General features: G+C 34.5%; 1 protein-coding gene across 6 annotated transcripts in view; it reads left to right on the forward strand.

Moving 5' to 3' along the window:
- LOC113503845 (kinesin light chain) overlaps window positions 1-23126 on the forward strand; it is a 63573-nt gene that overhangs the window by 581 nt on the left and 39866 nt on the right. For 3 of the 6 annotated variants that reach the window (XM_026885953.1, XM_026885951.1, XM_026885954.1), the window contains exon 1: window positions 17451-17577. The exons of 1 other annotated variant lie outside the window; for it this stretch is intronic. In XM_026885953.1, coding sequence (XP_026741754.1) covers window positions 17549-17577 — 29 coding nt within the window. In that variant the 5' untranslated portion in view covers window positions 17451-17548. Of the gene's footprint in view, window positions 1-13139; window positions 13285-17409; window positions 17578-23126 lie in introns of those variants that run through there. 2 more of the 6 variants (XM_026885949.1, XM_026885950.1) reach the window with 2 other exon arrangements.

Consider the following 23126-nt stretch of genomic DNA (forward strand, 5'->3'; position numbering starts at 1 on the left):
TAATTATAGCTGTGATTTATAAGTTTAGTGATAAAATGATTTTGTTTTGCATCGATAATTATGACAATGGTCTAACAATTGTGTTTTTGGCCAGTGACTGAGTGTTATGGATAGGAATAACAAATATTCATCTACCCCATTTCATCTAAACATTTGTTTTAATAGCCATATTTATCATTCTATCCACTTTTGAGACCACAAATGCCAGAAATTAATTATCAAAGTCATTTAGATCACAAATTTAGAAAAACTATGTATTCTATCAATGTTTATAACTGAACATACTGCAAACTAATATCAGCTGTTCTATATGATGAACTTGAAGTAGAAACTAACAGTATGTTTGTATTCTTCATTAAAATTATAGTAATAGTGTTTAACATATCTCACCATTACCTAAATGCTTAAAAACTGAGTGTACAGAACTTTTACCTATCTGAATCTACTAAGGCATGAGACAGGCACTTGTTCGATAATATTCATATAGAAGAGGTTTAATTCATAGAGGTTTTATACTTTATTATGGCAGGCCTGGAATATGTTACACTTTCATACCAATATTTCTACATAGGTAGCTTGTGTAAGAGTATGATATTATATGATGTCATTGGGGTGTGACTATGTCATCATATTTGCTGTAATAGACTCTACATTATAAGTTCCACATTGACACCATTACACATAATGTTTGATAGAAACTAAAAGTATTATAAACTGGTTAGACAGGGTTTGGATTAACATAACAGAAGTGAAAAATATATTTTGATATAAGCAACTGATTATGTATACTTAAATTGTCTTAATCAGGGACAGCAGACACTTTCATTGATAGTCTTACCCCATAGCTGCACAGTCAGTGCCATATTATCCATAAGGGACTTTAGGCCAGTGCCTAGGGGCCCATTATCACCAGGGGCCCTAAAAAAAGCTCTATAAATATTTCACTGAATGAAAATAACATGAACCAAGGGGACCCCCACTCCTTTGTTGCCTCGAGGCCTCGGGGCCCCTAGATCTGGCCCTGTGCACAGTATTGAATTACAAGAAACATTCATAATATTCCATATTTATTTTGGCTTTGAATTTTCTACTTATCACCTTAAAAACTCAACCACATTTGGCTAAGTGACATTAGTCTTAACAATTTCAGCTTTGAAAAGGCAGTATGTCACATAAGGGTGGCTGAAACACAACATTAGAATTAGCAGCAAGTTATAAATGGTTGAATGTTCGGCCATTAACCACAACTAATGTCTCTCAAAGAATGTCAATGTCATTGAAATTACATAGCTTAGAACATGTTCTTAAATTACTTACACAAACATGTCCTTGACCTAGAATGTTTCCATCAAGTGTTTACAAAGCTTTAAAATATATTTTATTTTTGTAGACGTGTTTAGTATGGTCTGTATAACAGACAGCCCTTGAATGATTTATTCAAAGTATTTGTATTATTTCATTGTGGCTTGTATTGTCCTACAAAGCCTGGGTATTATTAGAGAATTTATAAAAACAACATCCTTAGGATATTTTAAAATGATAAAATTATAATTTATTTATTTCGACTTTATTATTTGCGAATGATTAATATGGAACGCAGAAATGACTGCACAAAGTAATAAAATCTCTGTGATAAAATCTTATTCCTTTATGTAGGTAATTTTGTAATTCAGTCTGGCAGTACATGTGAATAGACAACACTAGTTATGCTTAATATTATAGCTGGCAACAATGCACAGTACAATGCAATGCTTGTTAAATGAAAATACATTGCACTGACCCAGTTTATTTTATTAAGAACTAGTATAATGGTTTCTAAATAGTCAGGTTTATGGTTTATTTTGTTAATGAAAACTAGTACAGAATACTTTAGAACAAAATAGTTGGTACGAACAATGTAGATGGTTTGAATGCAATGACAATTTACAAGGAAACTAGCCTTGTAGTGGTATTACTTACGAGTCAAGTCCGATGTCAATAGTTTTGTAATATCGCTGTCAAGTTGAAATATTGTCTTACAAGTCATTAAAACACATCTTTTATTTTAAAATGAATGTGTTATTAAATAAGAAAGCCACACAGAACGACCTTGACAGAAATGTGAATAAACTCTTAAAAAAAATTGGCAAAATATACGGCTTTGAAACAAACTAGAATCTGACATCGCGATAATAAAACCTACCTGCTTGGAGCTGTGCCAATGTTTTTGCTCACTCAGTTTACTTTGAGTCATACACGTATTACCTAACTCCAGTATAGAACTAAGCTTACATAAATTAGAATATTTCGTAGCCTTGATTTTAATTAAATATTAAATTACTGAATACAGAAATTAGGGTAATGCCCCGAAAACTTCAATATGTGCTAACACTGCCTAGTATTATGATTGGGACTAGTATTAAAATTAATATATAAATACCGTAAAGTGACAGACGTACAAAAACAAGCGCATTGTAATCGATTTTGGATTCGTCTCGGGAACCAGACAATACCATTCATTGATGACTATTTGTTGAAGATGTATTATTGGTAAATTTTGTGGGTAGTCGAACTAAGTAGTGAATTCTAATGACGTTTCAAGTGGCAAACTGACAGTTTTGATGACATGACAGGTAAATTTAATTTTTATGGTAAATATTATGATGGATATGGTAATTGAAAATTCTGCCACAAATGGGAGCGGAGGCTAAACTTATTTTAAAAAGGAAAACTAAACTAGATTGAACTAGAACATCAAAACTGTTTTTTAAACTCTTACTACACTAAGGTGCAAGGGCTTACTTTCCTGTCCTTCCCTGTCTCGGTTCAGATATGTATTAGCCAGATATAAAAAACAGGTACCTAATTAACTAATAATATTTAAATAATCAAAATATCACAACCTCTTTACTTGGTACATATTCAGTTCGCTCCCGATACCTATTGATACGTAAGACATACAATACATGAAGGTGCGCTGCCCGGGCGCAGGGCTGCGGTGCCCTCGCGCGGGTTCACGGTCGCGCACTGCCCGGCGACAATGTCGAACCTGTGCCTGCGACAAGTGGGCGAACGTTTGCTACACGGAAAAATAAAAATACTATCCGAATGGCCTCATCCCTTTTTAATTCGTTTAAAAAGTATTTATTGTTATTAACCATATTCTGATATTCAAAATAGACTTCGAATTCGAATATGCTCGTAGTCGATTTTGGACTTACGCTTATGTTACTGTTTATGAGAAACTACAAGGGAGACACACAGAGCAAGTATTAAATTATAATAAAAACCATCGACATTTATAGTGAACAAGTAAAGGAAATTTGAATAAGTTACATTTAGAGAGATAGCTGGTATTGAAGACAGGCAATAAAATAGTTAATCTAGACGATAATTCAAAGAGATTATAATTATTACAAGCACAGCTTGATAAAGTTATATGCATAGCGGAGACGACACAACACGCTTTATTTATTGCTATAAAAACGCTATTCATGCGGACTGTAATTTATATTGCTAATATATTGCAACCATGCGAGTTGCGTCTATTTGCGACTGCATACAAGTCTTTTTCTTGTTTGCCTGTCTGTCGACGGATGGTTCGGTTTCAGTCTATTGATTCGTTTCGAATTCGCAATTGTAGTCTGGGATTACGACCTTGATGGATCCAGTAGCGAAATGTCTGACATGTTAGGGTAATTCATTATTCAATCAATATCGAAAGAGGGTCGCTTTTTCAAAGTATTCTGTATGTTATGCAATTTTCTCCAGCTTTATGCGATATTTTTGAGAAATCACGTGATTGGAAGTTTTTTCCATTACTTTTATAGACCGAATAGACGTATCGCGGGATTAAAAGATTAGACTCGCGTTAGAGTTAAAATTCTTAACACTAAAGACATGGACTTCGATATTAAGGAATCAGATTTGCAAAAAAAAAATACAAGGTAGTACATAATTTAACGACAAGTCTTGAATTAGCGTGTCGCAGCCAAATTTCTTATTACCTACCAGTTTACTCCGAGTAGGTACTTTAAAAACCAGTAACACTTTGATGACTGTTATGGTATCTCCTTCTCAGGTCAAGTTCGAACCGATACCATTAAACGCATACTTTATGGTTACGATGAAACATGTTTTTGCCGCATGCGACATTCCCAAGCTATTTACGTTAATACGCTCCCCGGCCGTCTGTAATGGAATGTAGTTCCATTCTTTTAGTTCCAGCCTTTTGTTCCTTGTTTTAAACTTGACCTTTATAGAGTGCGGCATCTGAATTTCATGGAATGACATTTTTCTCATTTGTATGCTTGAATACCTTTTGTTTTGGGTCTCTTCCGCGCCATTGTTGCTCGCTGAAAAGTGCTTTTTATACACAACGGTATTTTTTTTCTGAAATAAACAATCTGTCCGTTATCTTGCTTAGTCAGCACTTAAAACCTAGTTTAAAATTTTAGGTTAACGTTGTACTCGAGAATTACAAAATACGCTAACTGAAAAGGAATTTTGCAACAAAGAATGCTAAAGGCTTATTCAATAAAGGAAAGTGATCAAATAGAAAGGAGTTTCGCCCCAATTTTTTCGGCGAGCTTCTAATTCAATTATTTTGTTCATTTGAACCACCTGCTGTTTTATGAATCACTGTCTATTGCCCATTGTGTAAACTGTTAATGATGAATCATTTTGACCCTCAATGCTGTGGCTGAGAAATAAAAAGACAAATGAATTATCCAAATCTAGAAATGATTAAATCTCGCATTACCAACTTTAGGAATGAAAGAAGAACGTTGTAGATCACATCTGCGATTTATAAACACTTAATTAATAGGAGCTCAAGAAAATAATTTTACATTCACTTATTACTCAGCAGCTCAAGCTGCTTGCTTTTCTAACAGTATTCTTTATTGAATTAACGTTTCTTACTGACTGTTACAAAGATTTATCCTTTTATATTCATGCGATTAAATTGACAAGGTTTGAAGATTCCATTGGTTTACATTAATTGCATTTAAACTTGTATTAAGATAATTTATATTGAATATTGCCTTTGACTCCTGGAAACTTTGGGAATAAAACTAATTGCATAGAAAAAGAGAAAATTATCCTTTAATGGCGTTGAATCCATCTGCAATATTTGGTTGGTGATTCGTTGATGATTTTGTACAAACCAGGTCATGAGAAATTAAGACATGATAGGTAGTTTGTGTAGCAAAGTAATTCCAGAAGATCCTCAGCAATATTTACTTCTGATGCACACATTACTTAAACAGTCTGCCTATAAAGTTCTGTAGATAAATTGAAGACCTTAATTGTAGAGTAACTCATAGCTATTATTAGTAATACACTTACCTCCGGCGATTTGCCATGATCTTGAGATCCGATGCGGTGGTTTTATCTGAACTATTACTGCAGAAATTCTTTCTCGTACACGGTATTATGTTATTAAACTTTCTTTATGGCTTGCAATGTTGACTTGTTCTGCATGTTTCAAAATAGAGGTATTTAGTTCATACTGAAGAGTCATCTTCAATCATATAGATTTAAGGTCACACTCATAATTTCACGTTCGATACGACTTGTTACTGCCATTATGCTTCCCACTTCCTCTGCCAAGTATTTTTAACAATAATTGGCACTTAATTGTATTACGGCTTGTTGTTCGAGTTTTGTATTATTGCTTTGTTCTACTTTAGTTCGAGTAGGTCATACGTTGTTAGCGAAATACTAACATTTTCGAGTTTTAATTCCAGAATTTCAAGGGAATCTGTAGGTAGAAAGTGGTCCGGCGCGAAGTATTTGAGCTTGATTATATTTGTGGTCTAAACATAAATATGAACAATTGGACAGCTGTTTATAAATAAGAATTGAACGTATTCTGCAGACAATGTCCATGACCGCGTCAGATCACGCAGCGCTCGGTTCGCTGTGACTCATGCACTTAGGGTTGTTAGATTTATATACGATTCACTTGAAATGAGATTGCAAGATTTTAATGCCGATACTAGCTATTCTGAGATGAATTTTGAACATTTAGTGCGACCTTTTTTGTTTGGCAATAAGAAGTCAGTGCTTATACAGTTTTTTTGTCCCTTTTTCAAGCAAGCAAAGTAATGGTATCTTTTATCTACAAAATAACTAATAAGTTATATCAGTCAGTATGTGTGTGTTATGTGTGGAACTACTAATATAATAAATCTAAGAGCACATTCTACCAGCTGTAAACATGTTGTAGATGACGCCCCTATTTGTTCACAATGCGATTAATCGCCGCCGAGAATCCGTTCCACATGATGCGACGCTTGAAAGCTAAAGAAACATTTTTACGAAAATTAATTTCCGTTTTCACGTCTCGAGAAGGTTTTAAGACAATTTTATTATATGATTTACGAAAATTAGGATTTAAAGATTATAAGTAGGGTAATACTTAAATGTTTTTTTAATGTTTCAATTTTCTGTAGCGTCATGAAAATGCCCCATTGTTCCAGTAACAAAGACCAAGGTTTTGTTATGTAACTGTTAAGTAAAATGTATTTGTTTGTGGTTATTGTTCTTTGTTGGACGATTTTAATTTGAAACTGTCGATTTGCCAGTTTGAATTTTGATTTGATTGTGCGAACAAAAATAACGCTACAGATGAGATAACTGAACAGGCAAGTGTAAGCAGACTGGCGTTAATCGTTTTTTAATGGTTAAAATGGGAAATTATAATTTACGGTGAGTTTTAAGATCTTGTAAAATCATTTTCTTGAATTCTGTTACCGTCAATTTATAATCTAGAGCTGACTTAAATTAACCTCGTAAATGCAGACTTTACGGCTGTTGTAAGAAAATTAGTTTACACGTAGTGACGTAGATTGTATCGAAACATATATTTTTACATGTCATGTAAAGTTAGACTCATATGACAAAAATATTATTACAAATATGACAATCCTTCGTGTTTTCAAAACATCGCGTTAATTATTTTTTATTGTTTTCGTTAACCTTTGTCATTCGCTTTTCAAATATCGAATGTTGATTAAAATACGGAAAGAGTTCGATATTAAATTAAATATAAATAAAAGTGCTCCGTCAAAACATCGATACGTTGATTGTTGATCTAATTAAGCGCAACTCTAGTTTCCTGTAGTTAAAGCTGTAACAGCCGGCAATTGAGGGCTAGTGCTGTCTCAATTTGCCGATATTATCGGTTTTTGCCCTGCATGTTACATTTTATTTTATCGAGAGATCTTAAGGTTTAGATTGAGATACGTCGGCAATCATTGCCTATAATTAGTTTTAATGGCTAACTTAAGAGTCAACTAAGTGCTGGCTTGCTTTACTTATGGTGAGGTATATTTATGATGTTTTCTTTTACAATTGCACCTATTAACTAGAAAGTAGATCATCAAACGTAATTATTTTACAAATACTGGTAAATCCCTCAGATAAGAGAGCTACATAAAAGTCGTCGTCACTTTTTAATTAATGTCATTATGATGCAACAATCTTATCATGGCATACTCCGTCAGCCTACATAAAACTGTTAAATCTTTGCTTAACCTTAACCTTCTAACCACTACGACGATACAATTCATTTAATCTGCTCTCCATTTCGACATTTGAAACCTAGTTTAAAAAGCAGACGGTTACAACAAATTACAAACCGACTTCAAATAGCAGAAGGTTGTATGTTGATAAAAAAAGTTTATCTTTCTCAAAGCCAATCATAAGAATAAAAAAGCCTGTAAAACTGTACCCGTTTGATTAAATTACCAGAAGGTCTATCTATGGCCTGTGCAATCTAAGTAACGATACGTTAGCGATTAGGAAGTCTTGATCCACTTTAAACATTACGTAGTTATTGCAGTAAGCCTGTTACACTACCTGCTAAAGATGCTATTCTATTTATAGACCAACCACACGGTGCAAGTTTTATTGAACTATTTTAGCCTGCAGTACCAGCGCTTATGAGGTAACACCGTTGCTCTTGTGGAAGAGAGAGGGCGCTCTACGTCCTGTAGTGCACTTTTTGCATCAACGACCGATTTAATATTACTTTCATAGGTGATTGCGCCGTTTTACTTTAAGAGGCCTTCGTAGGCCCTGAGCATACAGCCCGTCAAAGTATTCATAAGGTTGCTCCCACACGCGATTACAGCATTCCAGGTTATTTATTTGTATCATTTGTATGTCTTGTACTAACTTCATATCCAATAAGCAGGTATTAAATCCATAGCTAAAGCATCTTCAATGTTAAATTGATTCTTCACGAAAAATGGATGAGGAAATCGATTTTACACGTGACGAGTTATGGAATTGTTTCATATTTATTGAAAATTGTGTCTGTAAATTGAAAGATGGATCTCTTATGTAATAAGTAGTCTTTACCCGATAATTAAGTAAACAAGTATAAGGGTAGTAATAAAGAGTTCGTTAACTCCTATTACGAATGCGAATGAGGATGTTAGTTAGTTACCTAGGATAAACTCTTCGCATTCTAATGCTCTAGATAGATTAGCATCACATACATATCTTAGGTCATAAGCTATCATTAGCTAACGAACTTAAAGATACTCAGATTAGGAATTAGTTTATTCTGTTACTTCATCTTAAAATTTTCTTAACTTATCCTAATCCGGATTCTGGTAGCGAAATTTGGCTGACACGGAAGAAAATGCCCTTAAAAGTGAATATAATAGGAATCTGGTCTGTAATTAAATCTGGCTCCCTTGAGTAGGTACTGCCATATTATAGTGTATTATAAGCTTTATTTTTTATTCTTTCTGTGAATCAGTTAATGGCTAATAATTACTTTCTTCATTATCTCACATTATGTCAAGGGAAACGCCGCTGATAGGTACAGAATGGATTAACCTTAGCCCATTGTAATGGATTTCTATCTGTAAGCTTTATTAGCATTACAATTAGAGAAACTGTATCTTTGACGGGATTACGACTCACATGGTTGATTATCCGCAGTATTATTTGCTGATCTTCTGCCGATTGTCTGTGTGGAATGTTCTTGTTCTATTAGATGTTTTTCTTTTTCGACTAGTCCATATCTGCTTGCCCTGTTTTACGATCACTTTTAATCTCAAGTCACTGCTTTGTTTAACCATCTCCTTTTGGCAAGATTACCCATTCATCGATCTTTAGCTGACCTTGTTATTACTGGGTATTATTAATATCCAAGTAACGTGAGCAACGTTGAAGTACGGAAACTACTAGGGCTAAATAAAACCTCTTCTGAGAATAAGTTCTTATCTGCCTCGAGTTTCAATTAAATTGAGACGTTGTTTGTTATGAAAAGGATCATTGTTATGTCTGTGAAGTTAAATAAAATTATTTCGTAACGTAACACATTACTGGCATGTTCTGAGTAATCGCCAAAATATACATTGTTAGATTTTTCACGAAGTTCTCAAACAATTAACAAAAAAAAATGTATTTCATAAAAGCAAACAGTAAATAAAGAACAAGTTTTTATTTGTGCAATGTTAAGTATAATAATTTTCTTTGAATGTGTTGTGCTGATGTAAGTAAGCATGATCGGGCTGTAATGAATTGGAGTGTGTCACCACCTTTGAATATTTTATCAGTGTTATTAATCGGATCACTTCTGATCTATTAACTGCATATACTAAACGATTAAAAACAATTATTCCATCCGTATTATGGATATAATCCATATCGATATAGATTTAGCAATTACAATGCAGTTAGCCTTAAACACTCAAAGACTGTCTAACTTTCTCTCCACCCGACAAATTCGTGCCTTGAATCGACTTCCATTGTTACAAGACAAACGAAGCTAATCAAAGCAGTCTCCGATTTAATTAAGTGCACACTGATCAGTTAGATCGCACAAAGTATCTTTGTTTCCTCCCTTAGTGTTACATAAGTAGTCTTACGTCACCGAGAAAGTTTTTGGGCATGTTGCGTGGGAATTAAATCAACTGTTTGATTTTAATTAAAATTGTAGTGCCTTTATCTATTTGTGTCTTGTGTAATTTCTTAGTGGGCGGTTTGAAATTGTTGTTCAAGTACTTTCTTTCAAGGCTTGCTTTCTTGAACGTGTGTTAGTTATTTCTATTTGTTCGTCATTCTAAATATAGTTAGCTTTTTGACTATTTGTAGGATATAATAAATCATTCGCTTCCATTAGTTCATGTCCCCTGTGTCTTCAGCGGCTAATTGCCACGGAAACAGGCGCGTGCTAACTTATAGATTGGTCAGCGAACAAAGTGTAGCGGAAGTTGACCTCATAGGGTTATTTTATATTCTTAGATTTTATTGTCATAGTGAGGATATTTGTTAAAAGTAATTTTGCTTATACTTTGTAACAATAAGGAATACACAATAATATACAATCTTCACGAAGCTTAAATAAATTAAACGTAAGCCGATTTAAATTGAAAATACCTGGAAAGGTAAAATATTATACCTGATACGACGTTGAAAATAAGATCCAAATATTCTGACCTAAAAACGGAAAGAGCAATTTCATTTAAAACTGTTTTCATGATGAGCTGCTTCCAACTACTGAGAATTTCTAGTTTAATATTTGAAACCTTGTCGCGTTATTTTAAATGATGTCCACTCTGTGAAAATATATCTGTTTTCTATAGACGGAGAAGATTTCTTCCAAAATATGAAATCTTAATAAACAAAATTAATGTTGACTAATTACCATATTATACACTTTCTTCGGCGTCTATAGTATCTTTGTTGCGCGTACTACATGCGCACTGTACTGTGGATATGTGAACGTTTCCAACTTGCTTTGCTAAGTGCATTTTTTCACGTCTGCTAATTCAAAGGTTTGTCTATCTACAGAGAACTACTTTGAGCTGGTACTAATGAACAGTAGTCTTATATACTTCTTTAAAATATACTTCTTTTTGAATCTTTGCTTTAAAAAAAGTACATGCGATCTGTATAAAAATATTAACATTACTTAGTTTATAGTATGGTGTACCTCAAGGGTTGACATTAAGACCATATGTATGCTCCTCACGTTCTGGTTGTTATTAAATCGCACATGTGTTGTTTATTGATTCATACATCTTATAAGTTTCACATGTAGTATTTTTTACATAATTTGTTACTAAGATTTTGATATTATTTAATATCCATAACACGTCCAAGAGCTTATGTAGCTATATAATTATAGCAAGCCAACCTTTGTTGTATTATTTCTCATTACCTACGGTATTAACTCAGTAACAAATTTCATCTAAGAAGTTAATTTTCAAATCAACTTCTTTATTCGCTTTCTAATAGCCTTTATCAGACAACAAAGTATCTAGTGAGATACTTTGTATATAAGAAAACAATTCACTGAGTGGACGTAAAAATTGGTATAGGTATAATATCTGAATGCCGCAACATATGTACGTAACTGTGGTCTACCCTTCGGGGTGACCACCCAGTTTATATTCCTAGGATTTTTGGTAATTTTCGTTTCATATTTCTGCGTTTTATCCGTCTCTTCATTCTACAGACATTTTTATGTTCAGAACAAGATTTTTATAATTAGTACTATTCTTCAGTAATTCAAGAACAATCTATGGTTTAAGAATTTTGATCCATTGATAATTGCGGAAAAAAGCATGAATTTCAGTCGTTATTTTAACATTTAAGTTCCTTATCTTGGAATACTCGAAAGTATTATAATTCAATCAAACTTCCAAGTAAGAGAATTTTAAGCGTTTCCTTCCAAACTAATTCTGATAATCTAACCCCTGTTCAGGCCGATAGATTGTAAGTAAGTGGTAATTCAAGAAATTGGGTCAAGAAGTTCCTCGGTGGCGCATGGTGTTAGCTCGGCTTAACCCTATTAAAGGCTTTAGTTATATCTAATGCAACATGGACGTTTAGGTAAGCAAGCGAGTGAGCTTGGTGACTAGATATTCGTTTTAGTATCAATAGCAGAGATCAGAATTATGCAAAGCTTTTTCTGGATCCTTTTGTTTCTCCTTCACATGGATATTTTTCGACCCTAATGTCTTCAATTACCGCTTATCCCACAAAGATAAGGTTGATGAGAATTTCATTGTTCTTATCTCCAATGCGTTTCGGTCTATGTTTACGCAGCAGACAATTTGGCGTCTGAGTATTGATTCGTGTGACCTTGCACGACTTATGTAACTCTTCATTTGAAGGTCTTCGCATCTCGTTCGTGTCTATATTATAAAGTGCTACGTTAAGCGGGGTATTATGGTAATCCTGAGATTGGGTTACAAAGAAAGTAAAACAGTAAAAGTTTTCAAGTCGTATAATATTATGAGATACTTTAATTAACATAAGCTATATAATTAATTACGTGAGAAACCCTATCTTTCTCTGATATTCTAATATAATTTAATTATTAAACATCTTTAAACGAGTCTTTTATTGCTCCTTAACTACTTTCTACAAACCCGCACCAATTAATTACTTAATACTATTACTTTTAGAAATTAATGATAAACTAAAAGCTTTAATCTAAAAAGCAATACCATTACTATTGGACAGTAATAAATCAAATTATAAAATTATTTAAATCATCATCTCCAAGTTGTATCGGTACAATTATCGTGCATGAATTATGGTAACCCTGCACGATGCGCATGTGTGCGTTAGTGCATACGCGTAACTTGCACAAAGTGCGCCTGTAGGAGTGGGGCGTAGTAGGGGTGCCCACCCCAGCTAACGCGATTGGAAAACTTTAGGGCGGTGCAATCGCTCGAAAAACGAATACGAAATATACTCGTCTTCATTTTTTTTAATTTGATTGTGGATGAATGAAAAAATAAATATGTATCAAAAGCAGCATAATATTTGGTAAATATTATAATCTGAATTAACACCTAATGAATCTTCTTAATCAGTTTATCGTAACCGGGAAAGAAAAGTTATCGCATCAAATCCAGCTGCAGTATTATGATATTATGTTTATGCTATCAGGCGTAATGTGAAAATATTTGTACATATCGTAGTAATTTTCTTTGTACGCCACACGTGAGATAAAGTTGCGTTTATGTTTATAGTGTAGAGTGCTAATCTAGTTGTCATTATTTTTCTACATCTATCGACTCGATAATGCTAATTGAGGCGCCTAGCTGCGTGCGCCACACTACACTCGGCCACCAGTCGATGTAGTTTAGTACGCAACGAGCGACCGACGCGAGCGGACGTCGCCACGCTCGACAACGTGCCGGCATTGCAATAAAAACAATTTTCAAAAACATTCACGCGTCCACGGGAACCGTCCTCAGTTTTTTATCTTAATAAACAGTGTTAGTGCCCATGTTTATGCAACACCTTGGAAGGATTTTTTCCGTATGCGCCAGGAATTCCGAACGGCTTTCATCGAACATTTTTACTCCTTTTACCTATTATACGGCGGCTATTTACGTTTATCGGTCGAATTGTATAGAAATTTGAAATCGCATATTTAGTAACTGGGTCTATCATGTTTATTGATTACGTGCTTGTAATACGTAACGATTTCACCAATATGCAATGTACCATTTATTAGACAATGTAATTAAAATATAAGACGGATCAGTAGTTTATAGTATAACGGTTATTAATAAAGATACATTAGTTAATATAAAGCTTAATTAATTTACATGACAATGTATGCCACTTAATTTTAATCGTGACAGAAAATCAGTTTTCTTCGCGAGTAATTAAAATTCCTATCAACGCTTCGATTGTCTCTATCTACGATATTAATCACGACACTTTCTATCTGAAACATTGCTATCACACACTTTCTTTAGCTAAATTCAACAGGTTATCACTTATCAAAGTGACCTACTATCGAAATAATTCGATATCTATCAATAACCGAGCGTATCTTAATGCGGTTAAAATATTAAGTAATTTTATCGTTACAATTTATTCACTTAGCTATTACTGCATTAGTGGTTAGACTCGTTTATGCTTCGACAAAATCATGAATGTCGCTTTAAACTGTAAGGAGATTTTTAATTGCGTTTATAGGGCCATCTTGTAAATCAATATTCATACGAGAATCTTTCAAATTGATATTAATGGCAGTAAGCCTTCTTATTGCGATTATCAGACTTTTTTGATATTGAAATGCGACAAAGCTTGGTATTAAAGGCTTAGTCATTAGAAAGTGCTATTACTGGTTTGAAGGCTGACGACTGGGAACAACTGGCGAGTTCATTATTCGCGGCTGTACATTATCTTGTCAGACTGATTCGTTAGGTTCATTTAGGCGATAACACTCTTAGTTCGCGTATTGGTGCGTCGTGATGTTCGCGAGTAACCGCTGACCTATTTAAACAAGTGACTGTTTTAAATATGATTGCGAACTCAACAGATGTCCTCATACCGTGTATTCATCTCTCCCAGCCTGCTCGGTGTGTTTCTCGTTTGTTTCTGTTTTAAGGATAACTGTACCCGATCTAATTGGCTAAGTTTCTTATTACTCATCCTCACGTATCTTGTCTGCATCTCAATTGTTTTCATCATATTTTTATTCAGTTTCTATTTAAATAGAGGTCTATTCACGTACCGTACAATGAACTACTTCAAACTCTAAATATACCTATCTGGAAACCATAGGTATCATAATTCATCATTGAAACTTATCATACAATAACCTCATTACCGATTCACGGAGTGCTATCGACCGCCTCGATTTGAATTCAGATCGTCAAAGCGATCCTTTTTCAGTCACCTTTTCAAAGGCTCTTTACGCTCCTGGAGATTTCCCACAGGGATCTTCCGAAGTAGTCTTGGTAAAGGAAGGAACTGTTTCTTAGTACTAAGATTCCGATGAGAGCTTTATACGTGTACACGTAGGAATACAGAGCTTAGAGGCTTTAACTATAAGTACGACGTTTGATGTTGTTACGTTTAATCGGAACATTTCACTACGTCCATTATTATACAGTTCTGTCGAGAAATCCTTGTATTGTAGACTACTTTGACGTATAAAAATATTTGAAATTCCTCAACAATGTTATGTTGTATTGTAGTTTGTTTCTCTTCTGTAGTTCAATTACGTATAACATCGCCTTAGGTCTTATGTTCTTGACATAAAACTCGTTATTTTTCTTTCTTGGTCTTTCATGTTTAGACTATGACAAAGTTAAATGTTATACAATGTAACGTTATTATTACTTTACTTCTAAAAGTAGTTACAAGCTGCCAAGTAATTACATCTTTATAATTTTCCGTATTATCTTAATATCAAAGGCACCTTGAAAATGTTATTGTATAACAAGTTTGCCTCGCAGAATATAACTTAATATATCGGCTTGTGTTACAGCTGACAAATCACAGACAAATTATTAACTAGCGCAATCTTAGTGGAGAAAACCAAATGATACGTTTGATTTATTGAGACATTGTAGCTAATGAAGAATTACTTGCATTACCGAAGTCGCATCGACGGTAGATATGCGAATTTGTCGCTTATGAATAGCCTCCTACAATAGCAAGTTGCTGAGGCGTTCTTTGTGCCTACAATTGAACATAAATGGCAAATTGAATAACAAGCATTGGACGGGTTATCTAACTTGGTAAATCGTGAAATCATGGGCACACAAATACTATCCTCTTAGAAATATACATATTTTGCTACCGTAAAAGGATCAACATTGGATATTTGATTCGAATCTTCTTTGTACTGTAATTTCCTCTTCGTGTGTCGCAAATTACTCCAAACATTGTATGTAGATCACATCCTTTCTTCCCCTCGATCGATATTCAAACCAGGACAAGCTGTTTCTTTTGGCCATTCAAAAGTCGTTTGGCTCGATAGACCGCCTCCCTGAAGCCAAAAGGTTTTCATAAGGTTGTCATAATGTCACTTTGCCCCTCAACTTTCTTGTGAGCGTCATTTTGTGCTCCTATTTAATTACATGTCATCTTTTTGGGTTACACTAAGTATTTTTGAAGAAAAAGAGTTTTACTTGTTTGTCTCCAAAAAATATCCGTAAGGATAGAACTAAATGATTGCATAAATATTATATTTATGTCCAAAATAGTCAATACTTGGTCCAAATTACAAGATCAACACACCCCGAATGCGCGAATCCTCATTAAACATGCATAGTCCTTGTCAGAACTTTTCTTCGCATAGCTCTTAACGATATTAACTTCTCAAATAACGAGGTCCAAATAACTTTGAACAAACCAACGCCATCTTGACTTTAAATACATATTCAAATTGGACATAGTGGCGCATTGCAGTGTTTTGATAATCTTATACAGAGATCTGCACTTGCATCCATTCATTCAAATTATTCTCTTTATCTTCCGAATCTGATTCAGATTCATACATTTTTAAATTTTTTAATAAATTAATCAAACAATCCATCGTTATCATATATCTGTATCTGGGCGATTGAATATGGATCTCGGTTTGAAGATTAATCTATTGGTGGCAGTCGCTGATAATAAAGTCCTTGGCAACAATACAAATGTTTTTGTCATTATCGAAGCAGTAAACAACGTTGATAGGTATAGCAAAACAAACAAAGGAAACGAAGCGATTTCTGAAGGGATCAACGACACACACCTTGCCGCGCCGGCTTGCGTAGGAGTCGTCTATTTTCATATTTCAGTTTGTATATCTATCTCCCTTCAACAGGATAGACGCACATCTCGATATCTCAGTCGTAAATTGTGCAATAATTGGCAACGTATTTATTTTTTTCCGGCCGGGTGTGCCAAAATCACACGTGGATGACCCGAGCCCAGATAGATAATGTAATTTTGTAAATAGATTTGTGCTTCGCTTACGTAGTGGATAATTTGAAAACGTTTACGTTATAAATACGATGAGTGTTCTTAATGATGCGCATAAGACCTCTCAAGACGTAAACCACTTCAGTTATCTGTGAGTTAGTAATAGCTGAAATTGATTATTAAGTTTTTGTACTATTAGAATCTAGTGAAAACGGTTAATTTTCAAGTACATATTATCTTTTGTTTTTACTATCTCCATCAGGATTCCAAAAGGTTTCTTTAAAATATACAATCTTCATTTTTTGTTACCCGTCCAGGTAGCGAAAAAATACAAAAGGTGTCAACCGCAGACTAGCCGAGCTTGTTAGCATATTCTAGTAGCAATGTTGCTGTTATGACATCGCGATTTTAATATCATGAAGCAGTAGATTATAGATATACATATATATACTTCGCATGAATTTATTTGGCGCAAAATATGCATAGCGTAGCAAAACGTAATTTGCACCAATTGTTAACACAAAAGCTATTCCAAGACAAGGTTCACCGTCTAACATGAGAAGTAAACTACAGGCAGTACTAATAGTTCAGGCAAACGATTACTCGCACGTAACGTTGAATTCTCAACGTATTTCAAGTAACCGTTCCGTCGTATTTTATTTGAACGCGAATCGCGTTTGTCCTTCCAAGGTCGCGTAAACATGTCGTGACAATCATTTGTATCGTTTATAGTGGACAGTATTACATAATAGCCGCATAGTATTTTTCTATACGTTTTAACAATACAAGTATTATCGTGTGTAGTATAATGATCACTTTGTGCTAGTGCAGTGGAATGGATTGCATTTGTTAGTTCTACAACAGTTGTATAATGTCGAAGACTTTGAACGCCTACAGAATGTAAGTATGATTTGTTTTTTGCGTTATGCCGGATGCATTCTATGCGTTGAAATCATCCGGTGTAACTGGGATATTTATGGATTTATGTATTGTCTGAATAAATTTCATGACCATTTTTTTCGTATTATGATGGTATAAGTGTGATTTTGGAAATATTCGGTCATTTGAATTCTTAAAGACGGAACTAAACGTATAACATTATCCTTTTGTATACCCTAGTGTGTTCTGTATTTCTTACTTCTATAACTATTTTAACAACATCTTGGGTTATAAAGCAGCTGAAACAGGTATCATTAGCTAACACATCTAGGTTGTACCATAAAGACTCAGCTGAACTTGTAAAACAGGTATTACTACTACTATATCTTGTCCAACTTCAGTTTAGCGTTTTTTTGCTTTAGGCTACATACAAAAGGGTTGGAGAAAGGCTTTGTCAGTATATTTGTGTTACTAGTTATGCCCCGTGATTTTCACCCGCATAAAAACTTAGCATTGATTTAAACGTCCAAAAATCTCATAACCAAGCAGCCTAGCTCAAACAATTGCGTTTGCTTTATTACATTAATGTTATTATAGTAGAATAATTTAAATGCTCCAATACAATAGCGGTTGCTCGCAGTCGATTTAATTGTATTGTTAATGCATGTCTGCCGCTCATTCACCCCTCGTCAAGTCTGCGAGGTGACAACTGCATTGTGCACGCGATGCCGAAGGAATTTCGGAACGACTTCGAGCCAGATAGATAGCTTAGTTTTCGGAATCCGCTATTAGCAATGACTTGCTTAAATAACTCCTCAATGACTGAACGGCGTTTCTTAAACAGTTACGTTTATCGTTACATTTATTTTCCTTTTTCAATTCTCATCCCTAATTGTACTATTACAATTTATTCAATTTAAGCGCTATTTCCATGCTACCTATTTTACCATTAATTAACCAACGAGGTCTACAATTTCATCGTAATCTCCATCAAGTGGCCGTACATCAGTAGCATCGTCCATCATCACAGCATTTCCACCGACCACCTACCTACGAAACCAATTAATCACTGTGAAAGCTACATGACTCTCTCGGCACGAACAATTTGATTATGAGATTTATGGAGCGGTGTTAAGTCGCGTTATTACTATCGTTTGGTTTTGGGTAATCTGTTAATTAACTAGAGGATTAACACTTTATGAATTTGCGAGGTACTTTAAGAAGTAAGTGCGTCGTATACCAATGTGTTGGACATTATTTATATTTCCTCAGAATAATTAATTGGCTTTCAATTACTTAAGATCTAATATCTAGTTTTAATGCACTACCGCTAAAATGCAATTTTACCGCTATTTTATACGTATTTTTATTTATGCCTTCAAAAGCTAACATGAAAGAGTAACTTCAAGTAGCTGTAACTTAGATAGGAAAACTTTCTAGACTGGACGGATTTATAAGTCATGGTACTTCAATTGCAGCATTCGACAGAATTTCTCGGTATCAAGTATATTTTATTTATAAGAATTTCCCTTTCATCTTGTAGAGCTGCAATAAGTATTCTTAAACATTCATCAATATGATCGTATAAAATTTCATCTTTTGTACGTTTCTTAGTTTCTTAATATAAAGAAAATCTATTTATCATTCAGAGTTAGTAACAGGGATCGCATTTATCGGCTAAACTTTATGGCTCAGAAAGTCGTAAAACATCGTTAGTTACCAAAGATAAATCTTAGATCCCCCGAGGCTAGACTTATTCGATATTGAGATTGTGTACACATTTCTTGTACCTATACGTTTCATAACAGTGTGTGCTTTCTTTGTGTGTATTCTGAGCCACGTAATCGTAAATTCGTAATATGATATCTGGAATATTCGATTTGTCTGTATCATAGCTCAAATACATAAGTCCCGTAGACATTTCATAATCTGATATCAGATCCATTGCTACGTTTTCTTTACCTACCCCTACATCAATTATGTGAGTTCAGACTTCTTTTCAGAAGGTAACTTTATGGCTCGAAAGTTAGAGCGAACTAGCAACATGTGTTGGAAGATTAACGTTTGCTTAATAAGTTAAGTCTGAGGACAAAGTTGCCTCAACTGGAACTAGTTTGGAGCCTTGGGTAGTTCGACTAAGAAGTACGGAAACACGAAGATAAAACTTCACGTATGGTATGTTTCCGTTTACACAGCAATTACGTCCTAGTATGTCGACGAATGACTTTTATTTCCTTGGCAGGGTTTTTAATTTGTAGACTGGTGCTATTATTGCTTTAAATAATTCAGTTTGTCAAACAGTTATAAGATCAGATCTTAAACGCAGACAGTACCAAATTAATCGCAACTTTTTTCATATAATACCGTTTCATCTACAAGAACTGAAACTATGAATAATCGGATTACCTTCAATATTTTCCCAGCTCTCAGCTGAACGTCCTTCATTTAAGGTTAGCCCTTGACCTTTCATCGACGGCCGGGCTCATCCGGGCCCAATGCCGTCATTGGACCTCCAAATTGAACTTTGAGAAATACTTCATCCGTATAAATGCTACCGGCGTTTCAAGTTTTGCTCCAGTAATTATTGCTCAGAGAAATGTAATATTTCACGGTTTGAGACTCATTTAGAACGAAATTTTGATTTATTTCTCTTATTCTCGAATTTACCTACTACGTCGTTTGTGTGTTGTATTAAAATGTCTGTTGCTTGTAAATGTACGAGCCTGTCGAACAATGTAAGGTCTAACTCTACAAAGTCGATAGCCAATATATGTAGAGCTTTAGCCAATATACTGCAACGGGCTTGTAGCCGCAGGTAAATTTTAAAGTTGCGCTCGGTAACTTCTGCAATCAGTAGTTATGTGAAATTTTGACAAATTTTCTTTATTTCAGTTTGTGAACTGACTAACTATTGTTAACAAGTTGATTTGTGCCAGAAAAGCAAAAACGATATTGGATTAAATATTTTCACTTTTTTAAATAAATAATTTAAATGTAATTACTTCATTAAGCGACTTTGGTGGCTACACGTCGTCAGCCGTGCAGAAAAGCAAACGCTATAAAATAAATTATAGTGTTTCATGTACTCTACTGTTTCTCGCTACACCATACCATTTAAATTCATCGATACCTACACTATAATTGTCTAAAGTGATTTTTTGTCTAGATAGCTTCGGATAGGTAGGTTTAAGTTTCATGTTCGCCGCCCGTAACTGATAGCCACCTGAGGCCGACGTCGACACGACACCGCTTATCTTTGAAATTAATATAAGACATTCATCCTTACCACCTACAGTGTAAATTGTATATGTATATCTTGTTACAGTTACAAGACCCCCAGAAACTTAAGTTGTTGATCTGACATCCTTTATTTCGACACAATCTAATTTCAACAAAGTAAAACCAGACGCGTCAAAACAAAACAATAATTAGCAACTACCCTCTTCAAAACAAACAATTTCCAGTTTACGTCCCAAATGTGTGTGCATTACTAATTCACCTGCGGTCCGCAACGGACGTTGACATAAAACTGAACGCTATATCCGTATGTGCAGAAATTTTTAATGCTGCCCTCACTGGCGCCCTGGACGATGTCTAGACGCATCGATTGGCCTAGGCTTGCCCTTTATGGACGACCGTAATTGCATTAAGCGGCACGTAGTCCTTTGTTTTCTACATTCATTTTGTCGGGTGTTTGCTTTTGTTTAATTTTTAAGGAAAATTATTGACACTTTGCTACTGATTTACCTAATTTAGTGGTATTGAGTCCGGATGTAGTATTGGTATCTGTTGAATCGAAATGTTTGGTTTGGTTGTTCCACTATGACTACGCTAAATGAAATTGCAAAAGAAAGTAATTTTCATGACGATATGATGACAAGTTTTTTAGAAAAGGGATGACTTTTCATTATTAAAATACACTCATAAGAATATCTTAACTTGGAAAGTTTTATAATAAATGCCTTAGATGACTTATGAATTATTCAGCAGCTGAGTTTTATTGTCTATTTTTATGCATTGTGAAGGCTATCAGATATTCTGAGAGCAAGTGACTAATGAAACTTCTTAAAAGTAAATGACTTTCAATTTAAAATTCAATTCATTTGACGACACGGTTGAGGTGCAGAAATGTAATATTGTGGTTAAATTTATTGTAGCTGAAGCACTTATTGTTGTCTGAAGTGTTTTTTCATATAACCTGATGGATATAAGTGGACGATGTCTTAATATTTGATGAAGTATTAATACTTTATCGTAATAATGGGGAGGAAAAATTGTATTTGGAAAGCAAAGTGTCCGTCTATTAATAAATTGTTTTTGACCCCTGACCCTTAATTACGAGTGGCATGAACGAAAAGCCCGATCCCTGTGTCTAAATATAGCAGCGAAAATCAGGTAGCCAAAAGAAAATGTTCGGAGTCAAACAAATTCAAATTTCTACTTTGTCTGCCCACAGAATAACAAATACTTGATAAAACATGTTGCATATTAATTTAACCGATGAAAACGCATATAATTACAGCCTTTTCGTCTGGCAATCAGCCAACAAAAACCTCCATGTATCGTATGAACCTACTTTTACGAACATTTTATAGAAGTCTGTCTCACAAACAAAATTAAAGCACTTACGATTTTATTATTTTTGGTATAGCCCTGCCTCCAATAAAACTCCTGCATCCTGGGTTTCGACCGAATGTGAAAAATAAAGTTATGATTGGCGGCACTCAGACTGCATTGCAGTTTGAAGTGGATGACGGGTACTGTTATTATTTTGTTTGTGTTTCCGTTCGTATAGTCAGCAGTGACGTCATTTTAATGCCCAACGTACATTTTTAAATACCGCAGTTAGCACAAAAGGTAAAATGAAAAATCGCAAACACATAGACTAACGTATAATTATTTATATTAAAAGGAATTCCGTACAGTAAGCTCAGATGACTAAGCTTTTCCTCCATCGTGTTGAGGATTATAGCACATTTTACGATTACTACCACGGTCGTCTAGTCTGGCAAGTACTTAAGGCAACACGTACATACTCTTAGTCACCAAACTACACCCACGGGAAATAAAGGGGTAGACCATTCTGAGTGTTACACGGTATGTGCCTTAGCTGTATGCATAAGGAAGCATTTGGAATTTGAATGGATATCACTCTGAAAGAATTTTGTCGCGGTCAGAAGTACTTCAATCTACATACAGAAGTTTTGTTTAGTTTAAATGGAGAAATTGAACGGGTTCTATTCGAAGCCCGATCCATTTCTATGCACCATAAATTCTTGAATTCCTACTGAATGGAATTCTTACTGAAGTCTTTTAGAGTATAAGAGGGATTTTCTTTAATATTGTAAAGGGATTAAAATATTGCTTTAGGCACTATTATACTACCGTTTCATCTTCAACTCTTAACGGGGGTTGGCTGTTGGCACTATATGGTGTTTATCTTACTCTGGATTTAATGTTGTAGGATATTGAACATCTTTTGTGTATCTTCGGCGAAATTTAACTTCTCATACCTACTTGATTGCGTGCAGTATCGTGTCTAAGATATTATATTCGTCTTTTGTATACGG

This window comes from Trichoplusia ni, chromosome 20, assembly GCF_003590095.1.
Source record: "Trichoplusia ni isolate ovarian cell line Hi5 chromosome 20, tn1, whole genome shotgun sequence".
NCBI lineage: Eukaryota > Metazoa > Arthropoda > Insecta > Lepidoptera > Noctuidae > Trichoplusia > Trichoplusia ni.